Genomic DNA, 21,224 nt, shown 5'->3' with positions numbered 1-21,224 from the left:
GTTAATTTAACCTTTTTGCATTCGTTCCATCACTTCCTTTATCAAAGATTACGATCCTATCCACCATAACAATAACATCGAATACATTCTATATTACACCGTGAAATTCTTTTACGTAGCGTAAAATCTGTAAAATTCTAGTATATTAAATATGAATTCTGTCTGTAAATATAGTTATACCTGGAACGTTATTCGTACGAGCACGTGAAACGATTACGAATGAAGATTTACCTTATCTAAGATACCATACTGTTTACAAATCCAGAAAAGTTTGTTTTTATCATATGCCAAAAACACAACTTTTCCTCTACTATGCACTATGTAGGTACTCGTAAGTCTATTAACAAAAATATCACAAACAGTACTAACACACGTGCATGCTTGTAACTTACGTTAAGTAAAATTCCCTATCGTAATTCCATATTTCCATTAATTATACGTATAGCTTAACCATACTCATTACTTTGATTAATAGTTACTGTTTCTTTTAAATTCTCGCGTATCTGCGAAATAATTTATGTTATATACAAGCATTCTAACTTTACGTCAGGCGAAGTCAATATTTCTGCTCTGTATTTTAAATAACAATATCTAGCTTATTTATCATTTCTATCTTACTCGCCAATTTCTACTACTTCCTTATTTAAGTATTATTTTACCGAATTTCTTGTGTTATACATCATAGTTATGTAACAGTTATTTTATCAGGCTTCGGTTTCTCGCTCGATAAGATCGAATCAATACAACGGATTTTATCGACTAGCGAACAAACACTCTTTATCTACTATCATCATTTAGAGAAAAATTACACTGCCGCGATAATTTTCCTCCATTAAACTAAATTTGCACAATGTTTCGAGATACGAGATTTTTACATGAACATATCGAAACGTCAAGTATATTCACTGCGTTAAACTTGTTCGTTATCTGGAAAGTTACGTAAAAAGTTGGCATGCAAATCAACAAATCCTTGAAACACAATGTAACTTATCTGACAAATATGGAAAATACAAAAAGACCTAAATAATTTCATTTTATGAAACTAGAAAAAAGTTATTTTCCGAAGCGATAAAAAGACATTTTGTATTTCTCATCAAATTATTTAAGTTCATCGAATTTGTCCAATTGTGTACCTGGCTTTACCCATATAGATTCTATTTATTAATTTTATAGAATTTCGCAAATTTCAATCTTACTTGATCTTTATGTAAGCAATTACTTTCAAGAAATGGCGAACACTATAATTTTCAATATATTTTCAATATATACACTGTAATTAAATGCAACTGCCTAGCTCTATTGTCGTATCTATGAAATAAAAAATATCTATTTCAATATTACATTTAAAAAATGATAGATACCCTAATTTTCTAAGTAATTGAAAAGATACTTAATGCTCCACAATCCGTGGTAATTAAAGAACGTTTTTCATCTAATAGTGGTAACTTAACATTGCAATAAAACGTTTGTCATTTGATAATAATATCCAATATAATGTTAGAAAAGTTTTGAATTTTATATCTGACTACCTAATCAGATTACATCTTTACTAAACAAATCTTAAACACCAGTTATAGGTCTTTTCGTTCTTACCAACTGACCTACATTGAATTCAGTTACTACGCTGTATCGTAACCGTAACCTTACTATATCGTAGCCAATTATTGCACAGGTAAAAACACACAGCAAGGCTTCATTATGCAAATTAGACTTCATAAACGACGTGTATTAATTGGAAAGATCGCATGTAGATAACGAATCGATGTGAACCTTACATCTGTAACAGTAGCAGGAAATTGTCTGATTGAAAAGTACACGTCGATAACGTAATTCACAGGTGTTCGGTTTAAAATCCCGTATTTTTGCAATCATCAGACCGATCGAATCGACAAACAAACTTTCCAGAATAAACACATACATTTCTGATGAATCAATTTTAACGCTACCTATTGCTCGATCATCGGTCCAATGTTAAAGAACGCTATAAGGCAAGAAGTTAAATTTGAATACGATATATTGAGCACGTGTGACTATTAAACCTGTTAAATTGGCGAACGACTGCTGAATTACAGTCGAATTACTCTAGTTCCACGATGAAATTATCACCAGAATCGCGCTTCAATTTCAATAAGTCCAACTCATGAACGACCGTTGGTCAAATTTCCTGCGACTCGTGTTAATATTACATCCTGTATAACTATTTAACATAACATGAAGTTTTCAACGACTAAGAGAAATTTTAAGCAAAAATTTAACCATATTAATAAGATCATATATCGCATAAGAAATTATTATTTTTAATTTATGGTTCATCATATAAAAATTAAACATACATTGATATCTATTATATACTGAATTGTGTTATAGCTCTAAAAATACTAATTTCTTACTTCATTTCTATAAGAATATTTTCCTCCTTCCTGTTTAGCAGATGTTATTTATCCTTAAGATACTGAACTTTGGCTTTTTATTTTACTTCTCTACGCAATTGCACATTTTATAAATAGATGGATATTTATGCAAAATTCATACTCTTATCGATGCAATTAAGGAAATAACATTTGAATCAATTTTTCTCAGCTACTAGTAATTCTAACAAACCCACTATTTTAGACATTTATGTATTTTCGCGTATTACATGTGTATTATACATTATGTGTATTTTTTCTCACATAAATTTCCCATAAATGCATAACAGCCCACGATCTAGTTGTAGTAAAAGGTAATAACACACGAGCAATAATACGGCCATAATTTTATAATAATTCTAGCAGTATAATAACCTGAAAACGATAAAGATATATTTTATAGAATAAATTTTGTCACAAAAAATTATTACGTTTGAAAATAATTGACGTTCACGAACGGTCACGTCTGTAAAATTTCGTTCGCAAGGGAAAATTTACAATGAAAATCTGGCAACGGTTATCGAGAACGGTGCAAACAAAGTTTACACGGAGCAACGCGTTTCGCAACGTTAAACATTCGTCGAACGTATGTCCGCGACGCGATTGAACGCGAATCCCCGATAAATTCTATTATTTCACGGTAACAAGGGGCGTTGGCGTTTCGGGCAAATGCAAAAACGGGCACCGATTCGCGATCGGCTCGTAAATCAAGCTGCAATCTCACGCTCGTCAACTTTAATTAGCCGATAAAACGAGATATGCCTTTCAGTTTCCCTCGCATCGATTTTGATCTTTTTTCTTTTTTTAATATCGCTTTCACCGCGTTCTTCGACATTCTACATATGCTATGTAGATTTGTAACACTCCCAACGAGTGAATAAACATCGTGAGATGCTCTTGAAATGTTAAAGATACACATGGGTATCGTAAACTGCGACAAAAGTTTGTTGTGAGCATAGTTTATATCAATATCAAGTTATTATACCGTGTTTAAGCTACAACTTTGCTGAAATAATGTATCGTATCTATTTAAACTATAATTTTGCTTAAAAAATGTATCATGTCTATTTAAGTTACAATTTTTCTTAAAAAATGCATCGTGTCAAATATTAGTTGAAGACAGAAAAAAGAGAAAAGAAGTAAATTAAAGAATATTTTTGCTGTTTGTATCGTTATTCTACTTTCGATTTTCTATAATTTCAATCAATTGAATTGACAATGTTACATTGTTCCTGTATTATCCTGTATATCATATAATTCAACTTCTCTCTAATTTTCTATGATCTGTAATTTTATTTCGCTACATATTAAAATCAATAACTATAACTTTAATATCAGTTTAATATTAATAAGAGGCCTGTTTCTCCTATCTTAAACGAGTTGCGAAAGAAATGTAAAACAGAAGTCATTTTACGTCATTCGATATAAATAAATAGATATTCTATAGTTTCTTATATCAAGACTAATAATTATAATTTAATTATCACTCTCTTAATAGAAAACAATTTATCCTCCTACATTTAAAATTAATTGACTTACACGCTACTCTATCGCTTTAATGTCATCATACTTTAAAGTTACTCTATACACATATATCGCGATGTTTTAAAGTAATAGACTAGAAGCAACATTCGGCCCTTAAGTACGATAATCAATAAACAGCTTATATCTTCATGTATGTTTTAAATAAGGTTAACCGTATTCCCTTCTTTTTTTCTCTTTCTCGCTTCTGTTAGAAAATTTCTTAAGCTTGAGGAAAATAAGAAAGAATCGTTATCCATAAACGTGACATCTCGTTTTAAGTTTACGCTTTGTTAACTCGATACAGACCCTTTAATCAATAAAAACGAAGATAAGATTAAGAAACAAAGAAATGGAGGATCGTAACAGGATTAAAAATAAACGACACAAACATTACCATTTTGTTACGCGTCATGTTACATATGTACGCGGCGATAGAAGTGAAGTGTCTCAACGAGGGTCGCGCCGATGCGTCGGAAATTGTGCTCTGAAATTTTAGGGCGAGAGTCTATTAACGTTGATAAAACTCGTTCTCGCGACCGCGGTACCGACCCGCAGCTCGACGAAAAATTAGATAATTCAATCCCGGCCAATGCGTTTCACACAGCCGTGTTTCACAATGCGCGTAATTTGCTCGCCGTTTAGTACACATGATACACACATACACTCAAACTATACTGTAATAATATAATTTAATTTCCCTTGTAATATTCTATTTAATTTTAGATAATAGATATCAACTGTATTTTGCAATTGTAACATGCCTACAATGCCTACCTCGTAATAAGCGTTCCATGATTTATGAACCAGAGTGTACATAAAACAGCGACATACGTTTCTCGGCTTAGCCCTGTTTCGTTCTTGCGGCCATTTTGAATAAATTTATTACTTTTCTAACGTTAGAAAATATCTTCAGTTTGAACATAGTATGAAAAAATCTTATTAACATTCATGACTTCTCGATTTGATTTTATGTTAAACATCTTTTTATAACATTACAAATCATGTTTGTTTGGTAATGCAAAAAACAAGGCTGAGATATAAAAATTCAAAGACCACTGCAGGGTTAAGAAATCCTGGGCGATAGAATACGATCGAGTCCATCGATTCGGACTTCAATATTCCACTGTACGTAAATATCTGGCTACGCAAGACGTTTCACGCGTTTCACATGTTACGATACAGATTACGGCGCAAAAGGAACCAAAAAAGGAAATCACAAACGCGACACGCGAAACTTTAACGAAACGGAGCTCCAAACTCCATAATGATTGCGATTCTCGAAGTATCGACGTATCGATCATCGAGTAAAATGCACGATGCCTAGCATCATGATGGTTAATGAGTATATACCTCGAGATCGAAAACACGTTAACAGTTACCGTTATTGCGGGAACCAGGTCGAATAAATAACGGAGAAAGACGAAACCGTGAATCGATGGAAAATATCGGAAATCATGCACCGTGCGAACTTTTGTTCTGTTACGCGTGCTCACGTGTACCCGCGATACGTCATAGCCGCATGTAAACAAACGAATCAGGAAAGCGTGTAACAGCTGAAAGAACGGAGCACATGGAATGAAATTAAGAAACAAGGACAGCGTAGCAATAAAAGTCGTCGAGTTAATGTCAGAAGGTATCACTCGATTATAACCAAGGCGAACACGATGACAGACGAGAGACAGAGAGCGCGGCTAGGTTTCAAATAGGCTAGGTAATCGAAAGTCGAATGGAATCGAGAATCGAAAGAAGCGAAAGAAACGTCGAGGCATGGACACACGCGCGGACCTGCAGCTTTTGCTTGTCCTCGAGAAGATGTACATCCTGATGATCGACGCCCTCGTGTCCAGGTGGCACAGCATTCGGATGACCCATAGACCCCTTGAGGCCCCCTTGCAGACGAGGTGGCGCCGGTATTAGCAGCTCCGGTCCCGCTTTTTGCATGTGTTGGTACACACGGTAAACACTGTTCACTGCAACGCCGCCGGTGCCCGCACGGAAATCCGGCAGAAAGAAGAACGTACCGAAACACACGACACCGAACGTCAAAAACACCAACAAGATCACATACTTTTCACGCGGGCGGAACGACCGTCTCGAGAACAGGGGCACCGGCACACCATTCACGAACCGCTGATACGACGGCAGGATGCTCGACGCCGTTGTCATTTTCACGATACTGTCACGTCACGCACGCACCAACGCACTTCCCGTTTTTACAACAGACGAAAACTCGAACACTCGTGCGCGTTGTTGCCCTTTTCCTAGCCGTCGCACGCCATTACGAATGCGGTGGCACGCGAGCACCACCTGCTCGCCAAACTTGACACTTCGTCAAGGACTAAGCGCCAATCAGCTGGCGCGACACATGTGCCAACTACGTGCCGCGAGCTACGTGAAATCGATGCCCAAATTGGTCGGCACAATACCGACACGGTTCCGCGCACGCTTTCACGGTCGATAAAATGCGTGTTTCCTTTCGATGATAATTTTGAGTATAACAAATAACGATAAGAGGCTTGTAATAAAGATAATAACTGTTTAATATTTTTCGTAATTTACTTTGTATCTTTTATATAGTATTTAACTTTCGTTTGACTACTTTTTATATGCAATTATTATATATCTCAACACCAATTTAGATTAATAATAATCAGATAATAAAGTAATAAAAATTATGAGAAGATTGATGATTGACACTATTCTTCAATGATATTTTCTTATAATTTCTCATACTTTGATATGGAAAAAGATATAGCTATATGAGCATATATTTTACATATATTTACATGCGTAGTGTATCTTACAAGTTTAACTACCGCCAACAATGCCAGCATTGTTGATGAGAAATTATTGTAAATAAAATATATGATCCAATGGCTCAATTTAACTTCGTGTCTTTGGCACTTACGTGTCTTTAAAAGTTAAAAATATTTCAATTACGTATTATAAAAAGATATTGATCACGTGTATATAAGTAGATATTTTAATCAATATTTCATACTAATAATCGTTATTAAAATAGCCCATTTTCCAAATTATATGCTTGAAAATAATGTAGCACATACATTGATGTATCAAATATGGTAATAATATAGTAAATAGTATGGCAATTAATTGAAATTTGAGCAAAGAAAAAGTTTAAGAAGAAAAATCTAGTGCACATATCATTCCTTCTGTATTATATGCAAATCGCGAATAAGAAACAAGTCATTGATATAATGTCAAGGACAGTCTGTTTCAACAACGTAAACATGTAAGTTTTTCTATTCTATGTAAAATAGAAAGAAAAGGCCAGCTTCCGCAGTATATCCTTATTCTACTAAAACTTGAAAGTAGAATAGGTTGGCAAAAAGTGTTTAGCCGATCAAGCATACTCTCCCTCATCTTAAATGTAACCTTTTATTTTGAATTGTTACTGAATAATGTATGACCAGTAACAAATCATAAAAAAGTACAATCAATTTTTGTAACTGCAATTATAAACAAATACTTTAACGCTTACTCGTGTCATGAAATATATACATATCTTTTAATAACGTTATAATTCTAGAATATTAAGCTTACTTTTAATAAAATATATTTAGTTCAGGATTTCTAATTTTCCATTTAATATCTTTACATACCGTTAATTATGCGAATTTTACAATAATGTGGAAATCCAATGAATGCAAACAATTTTTAACTCAATTATGCCTTTGCACAATATCAGCTAGTTACTCTATTTTTGAAACGAAATGGAAAGAATCCCTGTTTTAAAAGAGGTAACTTCAGAGTTATAAGGATTCATCTTAGAAAAAAATCCTAAATTGTGACAAATGACAAAGGAGCCCTCTGTCATAATTAATAGTTACTTAAACATATACGAAACGGAATAATTCATCGCACGAGACGATAATAATCCAATAAATTAAAATTTTATGCACAACTATTTGATTCGGTTGAATCATTCCTATTTGTTATCCGGATATCAATCCGTGACAATCATGAAATAAGTTATTTCTCACATATCTAACGATAGCTGTCTGTCTTATTTCCTGAAACGTAATTCATAAATTAGCATAGTGATTGGTGTCTGCGAATTCAAAAGGAGCGCACGAGGTGCTTCCGCGGGAAAAAGGCAACTGCTTTAGCGAGTTTTGGATAGCTCGTTACCACGACGGATACATCAGTCTAGTATTCCGCTCCCTTGGAAACCATGCAGCTCCTGTGGCTAATGTAAGTAAGCAAGCGCGCAATAAGCGAACAATTCATTTATCATCCTAAGGAAATTACAAATCAAATCGCGTTTTAAACAACAATTGCAGTCAAAAAAATTACGTGAATACGTACGAGCTAAATAAATTATCTTTGTTTATTTGTCGGTCAAACGATAGAAATACAATTCGGAAATGTCTGCATTTAAAAAGCAAATATCAGTCGTAGGTACTATCACTATGTTTCATCGAAATGAAACATCAGTCGGAACTACCTAATTTGAAGCTATAATATTATAATTATGATAATTGTAATTGTTGATACTATAATTTATATGTTTTACTATAATGAACTGTAATATTATAGGAGTGCATCGCAAAATAATATCAGCGGATCATGCAACAGACAGTAATCATCAATCGCATCAAAACATATTTTTCTAGACGCTGTCACGGCATCCTTTTTCGATCGTTTAATACTGAATTGTTTATAAATTGTTTATCTTGTTTATCTGTTGCAGATGTCACTTGGCAGTCGTTACTGCGATACCATTGCTTCCTTCGTCGTCGTTCATTCGGACCCGGAGAACAGCGAATACGATGAATGACACGAAAGCAGATCCGGACTACAACAACCATGAAAGCCAAAAGCCACAAATTTGTGAGACCGCGCACTGCCACGAGATCGGTACGTTCGTACTTTCGAGACATAACATTTATATAAATTGTAATTTTCTTGTAAATGAGTTACATTACGTAAATGAACAAGCTGTGTTCTCTACTGTCGATACGATATCGAACGATAACGCCAGGAAAAGAGAAAACGAGAAATCTTTGAATCTGCAGATACTCTCGAGGAACGCGCAAGGCGTTATAAGAGTGAAAAATCATCTTATATCGCGTTTTCCAAAGGTTTCTTGTAATTCTCTGTTATTTGCGACATCTGTATGTTGGCATATACCTAAAGGAAGTTAATGTGTTTTGACGGTCATTTCTTTCTTGACTGTTTCTTTAATTTGACCGAGTGATTCCTTTGGTTGATTCGTTCGATTTCTTCTTTTAAATTATTGCACTTCCATAAAACTAATATTTAAAATACATTTTTCTTTGTTTTCAATTTAATGAAAGTTCTTCTAATTAAAATCGTCTTATTGGTTTCATAAAATTCTGTAATAAATTTACAGTTGCAACGTTTGGGAATCAAATGTCATTAAGTAATTAATAAAAATTCGAACACGAATAATAATGGAGAATAGTGAAATTTTATTTATATTTTGCTTATTGATTGCTACTTAAGATAACGATATTCCGGTTCGTGTTTCCATTTTTCTTACGTTTTTTTACACAGCGAAGCGAATTCAGCAAAACATAGATACTACCGTGAATCCTTGCGAAAACTTCTACCAGTACGCTTGCGGTTCATGGAGCAAGAACAATCCTGTACCAGAGGGCAGGGACACGTGGTCTGAGAATAACATTGTCTTTGACAAATCCAAAAAACGAATCAAAGGCAAGAAAATATTTTCTCGACTTATTTTAGTGTTAGAAAAAGCAGATGGAGAAAATATGATTGCTTCACTATTGTTTCAATCTACTGCTTTGTTTCATAATGCGCATATTCATATACTTTTAAATTTTCTCTTTGAAGAACTCCTTGAGGAACACATCAGTTCTACCGATATCCCGCCTGTTAGAATGGTTAAAGAATTTTATCGTTCCTGCATGAACGTAGGTAGGAAAATTGCAGTGCTCTTCGTTTGAAAATTACCCTTAGCATGTGCATAATTATTCGAAAGAATTCATAACGTATTTATACAGATAGTATCCTTGTTGATTTCAAAATTTGCTTCGTCATAAATAAATTCGACGAAATAGTTAAAATATTCGGAAAATTTGAATATCTTCAAGGTATAAAAATTGCAAAGAAACAAAGTTGCGTAAAAAAATTCTAATTAACAATCAATAAATAAACTTCGAATAAATAATCGTTTCTCTAATGCTTGGATTTTTTACGATAGCAGAATTCTGAAGGATTTTTGAGCATTCCCTCCGGGAAATATAATTGCATTAACACAAGGAATAACTAATTCATTGAACTACAAATTCGAATAATTATGAACATTATGGTATCGTATTGCATATAATAGTAAAGTAAAAGTAAATAAGTGAAAATACTAGCTTCCGCCTTCAAAATATAAGGAGTTTTTCTGAAAATATCCTGGTAGATGCAATTGAGAAAAGAGGCTTTGAGCCGATTCAAGGGATCCTGAATCGTACTGGAGGATGGCCAATGGCGATGCCAATAAGCGAATGGGATGAAATACCGTGGCAAAAAATTGATAAGGAATATATATCATCAATGGAATGCGAAACTTTCTATTCTATTGAATATGAAATTGATCCGAATAATAAAAAACGCTACATATTGACGGTAAGCTATGAATATAATTACTTGAATTTTACACATTCTTGAATTGAACACATTCTTTAGATCATTTTCGAAATAATAGTGTTTTTCTAGTTGTAGAAAGTCTCTTAAGCTTGAATTAAATACGAAAGACTCGTTAATATGTGATATTTTGCGTTTCAATCGTATATTAAAGTTTTCTTTTAAATATTAATTGTCCTTTTCTTTTTGAAATAAGATTTAATTAATGTCTGAAAAAGTCTGCATAATTAATGAACTATTATAAACAAAAATAATTTATAAAACTTTTCAAATCAAAATTCATAAGAATACTCGAAATTACTATTTACCAAGAAACTTTGTATTGCAGATAGGTCAAGTTATCGATGATCCTCCCTCCAAAAAAAGGGATCCTATCGAAGCATACATGGCTGATATAATATACATAGCTAACACTTCTGCAAGACAAAATGGTTACACTCTAGATGAAAATCAGTTAACTTCCGATGTAGCAGAAATGGTTCACTTTGAACTTCTACTTACAGAAGTAATTATCTTTTTCACTTGGAGGAGCTATATAAATAATTTTATAGTTTGAAATAAGTATAAAAAGAATAAGGTATAATAATAATAATAACAAAGAATATACCTATTCTGTTTTTATAGACTACAGTTAAACAGCTAGACAGCGAGTATTTCAATAAGAAGAAAAGAATGACGATCGAAGAATTGCAAAAGTATTATAATAATTTTAATATTACTGCACCTTCGACGAAGGTAAAATTGTTATTTTAATTATTGTTATTTTTTTTGTGATATCATTTAAGTTAAATTTATAACGAAAAGTAATTGAAATTAAACAGGTTTTCGAATTACAAAATGAGAATTTCCGAAAACATTTCAACAATAATACGAAATTCTTTTTAAGTCTTTTTTATTAAGTAATTTTTATATAAGTTATTATCCTATGTAAGTAAAGACAATAGGTTTCTAAAGCCGTCACCTCTTAATCCTTTCTGCTCTATTTAGTGTTAAAGTCAAGTGTCATTTTCTAAATCATCAATGCTGCACTGACATACTTCTTTACATAACGTAACTATTATTTTGTTTTAACCCTTAACGCTCCAAGTGTACCTCTCAAACACCACCGATGTGTGGCGCTTTACTCCAGGTGTACCTCTCGAGCATCACCGATGTGCGGCGCTCTATTCCAAGTGTGCCTCTTAAGCACCACCGATGTGCGGCGCTTTACTCTTTAAAATACTTAAAAACTTGCAAGTCGAAGTATGATGAGAATAAGTTGGAGTTACCGGTTGATATTCACAATTAAAAGTCGGAGCGTTAAGGGTTAATTCTAACTATACTACTCGTTTCCCGCATATCAATAACCATTTTTCAGTTGTAATTGTATTCAACTACAAGCATTGATAATCGATAATCGCAATTAAAATCCGCAATAAACGATATCGGATAACAATCTGGTAAAAAATATTTGCAGATAGACTTTTTGGAAATAATACAACATATCTGCAATGAAGCGAACATTCACATAAACTCATCTGAACCCATTCTAGTGTACAATCCCGAATTCCTGCACCAACTGGCCACCTTACTTGGAAACACATCTCAACGTACGCTAGGTAACTACAGAAACTATACGAATACGTGGTAATTTAAAATGTTGTTCGTTTTTATAATCACACTGTAAGTACTTGACAACTTAAGATTTCCTTTGGACACGCGAAATGTCACTTTTCACGTTTATCATTTCCTTTGTTTATAGTAAACTACGTTCAATGGAATATGATGAAAAAATTCATGTTATATACCACGCAGGAGATGAGGAACATAAAGCTTGCCACGTCAGACAACTTTACCGACACTACCCCGCGGTACATTCTTTAGTCGTTTTACTTTTCTATGATGTTATATCATGTGGATAAACGAATATTGAAGTGTTTTCGAGCTTCTTAGAATTGTAATAATTTGAATTTAACGATGCCATCAGATTATTAAGTAGATATACGTATTGACTTTTGAGAATTTAATTTGGATTAAAAAATTTAAGAAATTTCCTTTTGATATGGGGTATCTGGGAGTCGACGTTAATTATCCGAATTAATAATAATCGGATTTTTCACTTACCTTGTATCGTTTCCAAATTATTTATTTTGTATCATTTCGTAAATAAATTATTATTTAATAAATATTAATTGAACAGGAACTTCAATGAAAATAAAATAATTATATATTAAAGATAAAAACTTCATTTAATGATATTAATCATCTTTTTCAGTTCCTAATTTTGTTTTTTTGATCTTCCTTACAAAGTAGCAGCCCCAAACTTTTTAGTAATCGATATTCTAATAATTCTGCTGTGTAAATAAATGAAATGTTTATATAAAAACTTGAATAGATTCTAGCGATTCAAAGATATTGTATTTCGTCAATTTCCAGATGGAAAACTTGTTTGCACGATTTGGAAATGAAGACCGCAATTTCCTACATGTTCGTTAAAAGATATATGCCAGACGACGTTATTCATGAGGTAAAATCTGATTTACATTAACAAAAATTGTAGTAACAAAAATAACGAATACCACAGACCTAGAAATTATTGTTATTTTACTATATTTTTCGAAGGTAATGAAAGTGGTTAAAAATATGAAGGAAGAATTAAGAAAGCACCTAGAACAAACACATTGGCTCCCAAGTTCTATAAAATTGGACATGTTGCAAAAGATAGATGATTATGGGATAGAAATTGGATATCCAGAATGGTACAAGAACGATGATGCAGTTACTCGATATTACGATGGGGTATCTATTTGAAAATATTTAAAGTTGTAGGAAAACGTAAACTATTTGCGCACACATAACACACACGTAATTATTCTATAAATTGTTCTCAGCTTTCCATCGGTTCGGATTACTTTCAAAATATCTTAAACGCCTTAAAAAAGAAATCACAAAAGCTGGGAATACTAAGGCAGGCTGTTAAGAAAAGCCAGTGAGTTTTTTTCCATAGAGTTTTAATTAGTTGGAAAATGCTTATAATTTTGTATTTACTCTTGATTGTATTATTTTTCAGTTGGGTGGATTATCCTACGACATATAATGCATATCATTATCCAGAAACCAATACAATTTGTGAGTTTTCATATCCTTTTACTAACGAACTAAGCTTTACTGAAGAGAAATTAGAATTTTCTTGTTGAATATTAATTTTTTAGTTCTATTAGCGACTCAACTGCAAGATCCTTATTTCACTCCACATTTACCAGAGTAAGCTCCACATTATTTGTAATTTAAATTTATCGCGGTAATGTATTTAAATTTAATTACATTTAAATCATATTAATTATATATCGATTTATATAAGTAAGTTAAATTTTGTTTAAATTAATTTATTAATAAATGTATGAATTATCAGCGCTGTTAATTATGGTCGCGGATTTACATTTGGACATGAATTAGGCCATGGTTCCGATAGAAAAGGTAGACCCCACAAAATTATCTAAATTAATTGCATTATTATATTCACAACTATATCTACTACATATTATTTTAATTAGGAATAGAGTTTGATAAAGACGGCAAGAAAATTCCATGGAAATCTCATAACGCGTCAAAAGAATACGACAAAAGAGCGAAGTGCTTTGTCGATCAATATTCTAACTATATCCTGCATATCTCAAATGATACTAAGGAGGACATTAAGGTAAATTCTTTCGTCAACACATAGTTTTAAAGGCTTTTGATCAACTAAAATAATCTGAATTGTTTGGTGGAAAATTACTTACGTTGTACACTGCGTAACTACGCAAATTACGCAATTACTTTGAAGATTTTTATTGTTCTTGTGACAGTCTGTAAAATACATGCAATATTCTGATTGCTTTTTATTCTTGTTCGAGTAAAGGGAACTATATACTAATAAAGTATAATTGGATTTAGTTAAATGGAACTAACACCAACAATGAAGATATAGCGGATTCAATTGGTGTGCAAATTGCGTACTCGGCGTATAAGAAAGTAGAGAAGGAGAAAATTCAAAGCAAATTACCAGGTTTTGAAAATATTTCCAACGACAAACTTTTCTTCTTATCTTTGGCAAATGTAAGTTACTGTATATATTATACATAATACGTCCATTAAATTCGTTGAATATTGGCAACGTGTAGAATTTTTAATTATTAAAAATATACATATTGGAATTTGTTGGCGAAAGAAACAAGCTTTGGTCTGATGGAATAAAAAATTACATAATTTCCGATATGGAAAATTTACTACAGTAATTGAGTCAGATTCGGACTTCCAGTTTGGATTCGGGCGAAGGTAACATGTGGGTAGAGAGCGCTGTGAAAAAGTGAAAAGTGAAGGCGAAAAAAGGAGGAGGAAGATAAAGGGGAAAGAAGAAAGGAAAGAAAAGGAAAAGGGTAAAAGCACGAAGAGAGGGTATAAAAAGTATAAAAAAGTGACAAAGAAGACAGGAGAAAGTGTGGAACACAAAATTAGGATAGAAGAGGTTAGATGGACGAAAGTATAAAAGGTAGTTGGATAGGAAGAAGACAGATGGCAACAAGAAGCAGGCCGAGGATAACGGACAAGGCGGGAGAGAAGGAGAAACGCAGAAACATGCTGGAAAGGTACAGCGTGTCAGAGAAGGATGCAGTAAAGAGAGAAGGAGGCAAAGAAGCATGGGCCGAGAGGATGGAGAAAATAGAGAGGGTGTTGGAGGTGATGGTAGAGCTAGTAGAGGAGATGAGGAGGGATAGGAAAGAGGAGAGAGAAAGATGGGAAAAGGAACGAGAAGAGGAGAGGGAAAGGTGGGAGAATGAGAGGGAGGAAGAGAGGAAAAGATGGGAAGAGGAGAGAGATAAAGAGAGGAAAAGATGGGAAAAGGAGAGAGATGAAGAAAGAGAAAGATGGAGGAAGGAGAGAGAGACAAGAAGAGAAAGATGGGATAGTGAATGGGAAAGATGGAAAAGAGAGAAGAAAGAGTTAGAGAACAAAATCAGGAGTCAGATTCGTTGAAGTATCGAGTATGAAAATTTTTACTGTTTCATAAGAATATTTTAAGTGTCAACAGCCGGTTAAAAACAAAGTTTTAGCCAAATATCATAAAACAATGTTTTATCGTCTCTCTATTGTTGAATTTTAATTTAATCTCTCAAGAAATGCCACATAAATGTTTGACAACTAATTAACACAATTTCACTTTACAGTACTGGTGTTCCACGACGAAGTCAGGATATGACGAAAATATAGAATTCGACAAACACAGTCCTGCCAAATATCGCATCGTAGGAGCCCTGTCGAATATGGCCGCGTTCTCCGAAGTCTTCAATTGCCCACAAAACAGTTCCATGAATCGACAACACAAGTGCAACTTGTGGGACTAATTGTGAAGCACTTGTAGAATTTGTACAAAGTATAGATTCAAATGAGATGTTATTTTTTAACGTTGGTTTGCAATACAAAGTAAAGGTGTCTTTTTCATTATTTTACTATTTATAAGCAATAAAGTGAATGTTGTTTTAACGCAAAAAGATTTAAAAAATCTTCTCCTATCAGTGGAATTTTCTAGAGACTTTGAAGAGTAACAAAAATTTTGTAGATATTTTTAAAAATCTAGGATACCCAGAAAGTTTTCACTAGATCTAAATGGTTATCGTTGCTGATAATATTAGTGAAAAATGATTGCTGAGAGTTGACATGAAAATATATCAAATGCAAAAAGTTGCTCATCTTCGTTTATTTTTTCGACTTTGCAGATTTTTCCTTTTAAAATTTTTCCCATTTTCGTAAATAAATATTTAAAATATCCTTTCCTGTTCCACCGTCACATTTTTCTAGTAATACTGGCTATTCAGGTGTCAAATGAATCCGATTGTGAAACACGTGTTGAAATATTTCGACAGCGCTTTATTCAATGTCATTCGGGAGGAAATCAAGTATTTTTAAAACAAAATACTTATACAAAACGTATAAAATCGAGGGAAGGGGGTGTGTGGATTTGTACATCGATCTAGTACACATAGACAACCGTTACAATACAACGTAACCGTTAAGTACACAATAATTATATATAACATCAACACCTATCAACATAAAATATAAACTTCACGCTTTCATCAGAGATCATGTTCCCTCCACGCTTCCTCTATTTCTCACGATTTTGTGCGACTATCCGTATCGTTTCGTCGCGATACGGTTCCTAAACGTTTAACGATAAGACTCTATGTAGCATGGCTAGTATCACAATTCTGACAAACTGTCTCCCGAACGAAAATACAATCGCAGCGTTTTCATACATGCGTATGTGTGAAAAACAGAAACGCTTCCTCGTAAAGCTAACCGTAAGAGAGTTACATCGACATTTTTTACAAGAAACTTAAAGACTACATAGAAATAATCTATGTACAACAGAATCACGAGGAATACAAATGATACAAGATTTGAGAAACATATCTGCTACGTTAGCCTAACGTACAAACCACGAAATGATGTTACATAAGAACACGACTGATATATATATGAGACCATGTCTCCTTCTACATATATGATTCACTATAAATTACAAACGTCGCTAAGTACACGGTCAATGGTACATGAATACATCTAGTTAGTAGCTGCACGATGAAGGTCTTCCATTACATCAAATCTACGACTAACTTAACTTTGTACAAAAATGGAAGGGCGCGTTTCACCCCTATTATATCATTAACATACCAAAAAAGAAGTTTAGCTTAGACAGTACTATCCTACGCGTTAATTGTAGTTCGTCTATACATCTCCTACAAAGAACATGCTACCAAATCGACTCATCGATTCATTAATATGTTGTCTATCAACATGTATGATAGAGACCTTAATTTTTTGGCCGGAAACGAGACATGTAAAAGTCGCAGTCTGAACAGTAAATAGCAGGTTCAGTCACCTGTTTCTTCCGGCATAGATGACACGGTGCGGTTCTTGCAGTGCCACCAACCGTAGGCTTTTGTAACGGAGACGTAGATTGTGTCACTGTTGGGTTACCCTTTGACGTGGGCACAAAATGCATTTGTTTGCTCTGTTTAGACACAGGGGGATGCTGGTACGTAGGATACTTCATATTCGACTGGATCTGGCCATTTTGCAATGCATTGGGATACGTTTGATTTGGTGCCAAAATATTTTGTTGATCGGTCTTCTGTGGTGCCCTCTGATAATTATCGTGTCTTTGTTGGTAATTCTGCATGCTCTGTTGTTGTTGATAGGAAGTTGGAGGATTGGGTGGCGGCTGATACTGTGGAAGAGGTTGGTTTATTCTATTCTGCTGAGGAACAGATTGGTAGGGATAGCCTTGATAGGAACTGTGGCTGTATTGGTTCTGATAAGGGCTTGGAGATTGAGTTGGTGGATAAACAAATTGCTGCTGCGAATGCTGAACAGTTATGGGACTTGCATTGTGATTCGTAATCCTCTGGTTCATGTTAGGTTGCTGTTGCTGAGACATCTGCTTGTTCATCTGATTATGTTGTTGTTCTAACTGGTAATAAGTCTGATAGCTGCTCTTTTGGGACATTCCTTTCTGTTGCTGCACGTTGTTCTGTACATACTGAATTTGAGTGGGGTAAGGACTGGCTGGTTTCTGGGTTTGAGACAGAGGAATGCCTTGGTTTCTTGGATGAGACGTCTGTGCTTGGGGATACGTTGACTGAGACTGCAAATATGGCATGTATCCATTCTGAGAGTATCTTATCTGTTGCTGGAGTTGGGGAGAATACGATGTAGGCGGTTTGGATACATTGGGAAGTCCTGAGTAGGTATCCCTGACAACATCCTGCCCTTCATTACCATAAGAACCACATAATTTCTTGTCTGACAATGATCCCACCGACTCGTTTGAATTTTGCCTTCCAAAAGTAGGTTTAATCGTGTCTGGTATTGGTATAGGGTTTACGCTTCTCAACTGATCTTGATACGGAGTCGCAGGAACACTGTCCGCTTCGCTTTTCAGTGGCAGAGTCTGCTGTTGGAATTTGGTGGCAGTGCAATTCTCCCTATTCATCTCCGCTTCCTGAAGACTTCTAATCTCTCGAAGGACTTGAGCAGTTTCTGGCTTGTTCATCGCTGATCGAAGAACCCTTTCCAGAATCGGATTAGGTATATAAGAATCTTTCTCGTCGTCCTCTGCAGTTGCAACGAGAACGACTTGGTCACAGAATGATACGCTCTTCTTCTTTCCTATTCGTCGTTTCACTTTCCTCGGCGCGATATCGTCCTCACTTGGTAGAATCGTCGTATTTTGTATGGTATTCTGCATAGCAACTTCGCTGATGTCATCCTCTGGATAATCAATAGGCAAGCCGTTTTCGTGTGGCAGCGTAAGAGACATCGACATGATTGCTTGATTTAATCCGCTCTGCTGCATTTGCATGGGATTATTCGGGGCTGTAGTGGAAATAAAACTGTTCTGACTGGAACTAGATTCGAAGCTCGAATTCATGATCGACTGGCTCGAGGAATTGTCAGTTTTAGTAAAGTTCACCAGATTTTCTGTGGATAGCTTCATTGGCCTCGATTCTTCCACTTGTACATCCTGAGGAGCATCTAACAGTGGAGAAGGAGAAACACAGTTCACATTTTGCTTCATTAGAATTTTCTGGTCTGGTTCTGTTTTAGGCACTGGTTGCAGCTTAATTTGCTCGAATCTAGCAGCCATGTCTTTAACAGAAGAAACGACCCTTGGACAATCAGGCACATCCCGACTGGACTGATCGTAACTTTGGCCAAGACTATTCATCATCAAATCACTCGTTCTCCTGGCGATCGTTGGTCCTGAAATTGTTGGAGCAGACGATCTAACTTTTGGAATATCTTGTTCAAGAGGACCCTGCTTCTTCATCCTCCTCTCTGCCTGTTTCGCCTGCAATTCACGTAACCAAGTCTCTCCAGACGATTTTTCTTCTTCCTCCTGTTCTTCGGATCTCTTTTCCTCTCTTGAAGCTTCACAGGCTAAAATCTGATCCCTTTTCATCTGCAACTGGGACAATAAGCTACTAATATGCTGATTATCCAGCTGCTGTTGACGCTGCTGCATATGTACGATCTGTTGCTGTTGCTGGTGCTGGTGTTGTTGATACTGCTGATACTGTTGCTGCTGATACTGATGTTGATACTGTTCCTGATACTGTTGTTGATCATGAACATGGTTAGAGCTTTCATCAATAGGAGGTGGCGGTGGTGGAAAGTCCTCGCTAGCTTGTCTCGAATGAGATACAGAATGAATAGAAGGATATGGCGGAGGGGGGAAGTCTTCGCTGGGTTGTCTCGAATGAGAAACATTTCCACTTTCAGGATATGGAGGCAGAGAATCCACTTGATTTTGTTGTTTCACAGGACTCTGTTCATTGTGCACATCCGCTCTGGTAACCACAAACGTGGGTTCGTACAAGATTCCATTAGCATACTGTACCACGTCATCCTGAATTCTAGGTTTGCTGTTATAATTCGACGGGCAGGACGTTGGTACAGTCGCGCCATTTTGTTCCATACTATAAGAGGGTAAGAATGGAAGAGAATGAGACTCGGACGAGTAATCGGTGTAATTAGATGTTCTATTAGCTCCACCAGCTGAATTTGTCGCGTTTACATGATTCCAATATGTTCCATTCTGATCTTGAGGTGGATTAGAAGTACATTGACTTTCTGGTGTTGGATAGACCGATTTTTCAGATTGCTGCTCGTTGTGCACTTCGCCCGAACACTTAGACTTGCTAAGTTGAGAAGTGGTCCTGAGCGGAGGAGGCGGAGGAACCTTCGCTACGTGTAACACTTTGCCGGCGCTGCCGTGGAAGCTCTTCCTCATTAGACGACTTCTCTCCAAATTTGGATTACTAGTACTGCCTGGGCTGCCATTACTATTTCCAGTAAACTCTAGATGTCCTTCTGATAAATAACCACTTAGAGATTGGCACACCTCGTTGCCCTTTAAACCAACGCTTGAATCGTCCACTGACTGCTTCGGTAAAGTGTTGGAGGTACCCTCCACGCTGGCATTTGTTTGTCCATCCTGGCCTTCTCGTAAATCTGGCATGCTCCTATTCTTCCTCTTGATCAACCCACCCATCAATAGTTTTCTTCTAATTTTGTGTTGCTTTTTGCCTTGTTTTTGTTCACCATTGGCGTTATTCGGTTGAGAATTTCGTACATTATTGGCAATCGTGTCATTTTCTTTAGATTTTTCCACTTTGGCTCCTTTCGGCGAGGGAGAAGAACGGGAGGGAGCAATGGAGAAGTCTTTAGAGACGTTCTTGTTTCTTTCTTCACTTCGAGCTCGTTTCTTGTCTTTCTTATCGTCGTCACAACGTTTGGTACGACTGAATAATCCTGTCCTTTGCATTGGTCGATCGTACAACATGTACTCCTCATCCTCGATCACATTCACGGCTGTTGCCTTGCTGCGTAAGGTCTTCTTTTTTGGTAACGTGGCGTAGATCTCGATGCTCTTTGTGGCAGGTTTGTCGGTAGTTGTAGAGGGAGGATTTACTAGGAGTTCTCGGCTGTTTTGTCGAGAATGGTTTCCTTTGTCCCTGGAACTCTGTCGAGAGTGTTGGCCAGATTTGCTGTTCTCTCGTGAATGTCTACCTTCTGGTGCTCCTTCTGAAACATATATATTTATGCGTGTTATAAATTGATTTATAA

At 35.3% G+C, this 21,224-nt stretch overlaps 2 protein-coding genes across 5 annotated transcripts in view; one reads left to right on the top strand and one right to left on the bottom strand.

Moving 5' to 3' along the window:
- The first annotated feature begins 8,036 nt into the window (after window positions 1-8,036).
- Window positions 8,037-16,084, top strand: LOC138181987 (neprilysin). The gene is made up of 18 exons (XM_069117417.1): window positions 8,037-8,147; window positions 8,647-8,813; window positions 9,474-9,635; window positions 9,774-9,857; window positions 10,351-10,556; window positions 10,903-11,079; window positions 11,199-11,309; window positions 12,031-12,172; window positions 12,316-12,424; window positions 12,990-13,080; window positions 13,176-13,352; window positions 13,445-13,542; window positions 13,624-13,682; window positions 13,766-13,817; window positions 13,966-14,030; window positions 14,108-14,253; window positions 14,490-14,651; window positions 15,761-16,084. The coding sequence occupies exons 1-18, from the start codon at window positions 8,128-8,130 to the stop codon at window positions 15,935-15,937; spliced, it is 2,205 nt and encodes a 734-aa protein (XP_068973518.1). The 5' UTR covers window positions 8,037-8,127; the 3' UTR covers window positions 15,938-16,084.
- ec (ubiquitin specific peptidase echinus) overlaps window positions 15,894-21,224 on the bottom strand; it is a 91,730-nt gene continuing 86,399 nt past the window's right edge. For all 4 annotated transcript variants that reach the window (XM_069117409.1, XM_069117410.1, XM_069117412.1 and 1 more), the window contains one exon: window positions 15,894-21,182. In XM_069117409.1, the coding sequence (XP_068973510.1) occupies window positions 17,407-21,182 (3,776 nt within the window). In that variant the 3' untranslated portion in view covers window positions 15,894-17,406. The remainder of the gene's footprint in view (window positions 21,183-21,224) is intronic.

Source organism: Bombus flavifrons, chromosome 7, assembly GCF_040668555.2.
Source record: "Bombus flavifrons isolate JBK064 chromosome 7, iyBomFlav1_principal, whole genome shotgun sequence".
Lineage (NCBI taxonomy): Eukaryota > Metazoa > Arthropoda > Insecta > Hymenoptera > Apidae > Bombus > Bombus flavifrons.
This window is presented reverse-complemented; position numbering and strand designations above follow the sequence as displayed.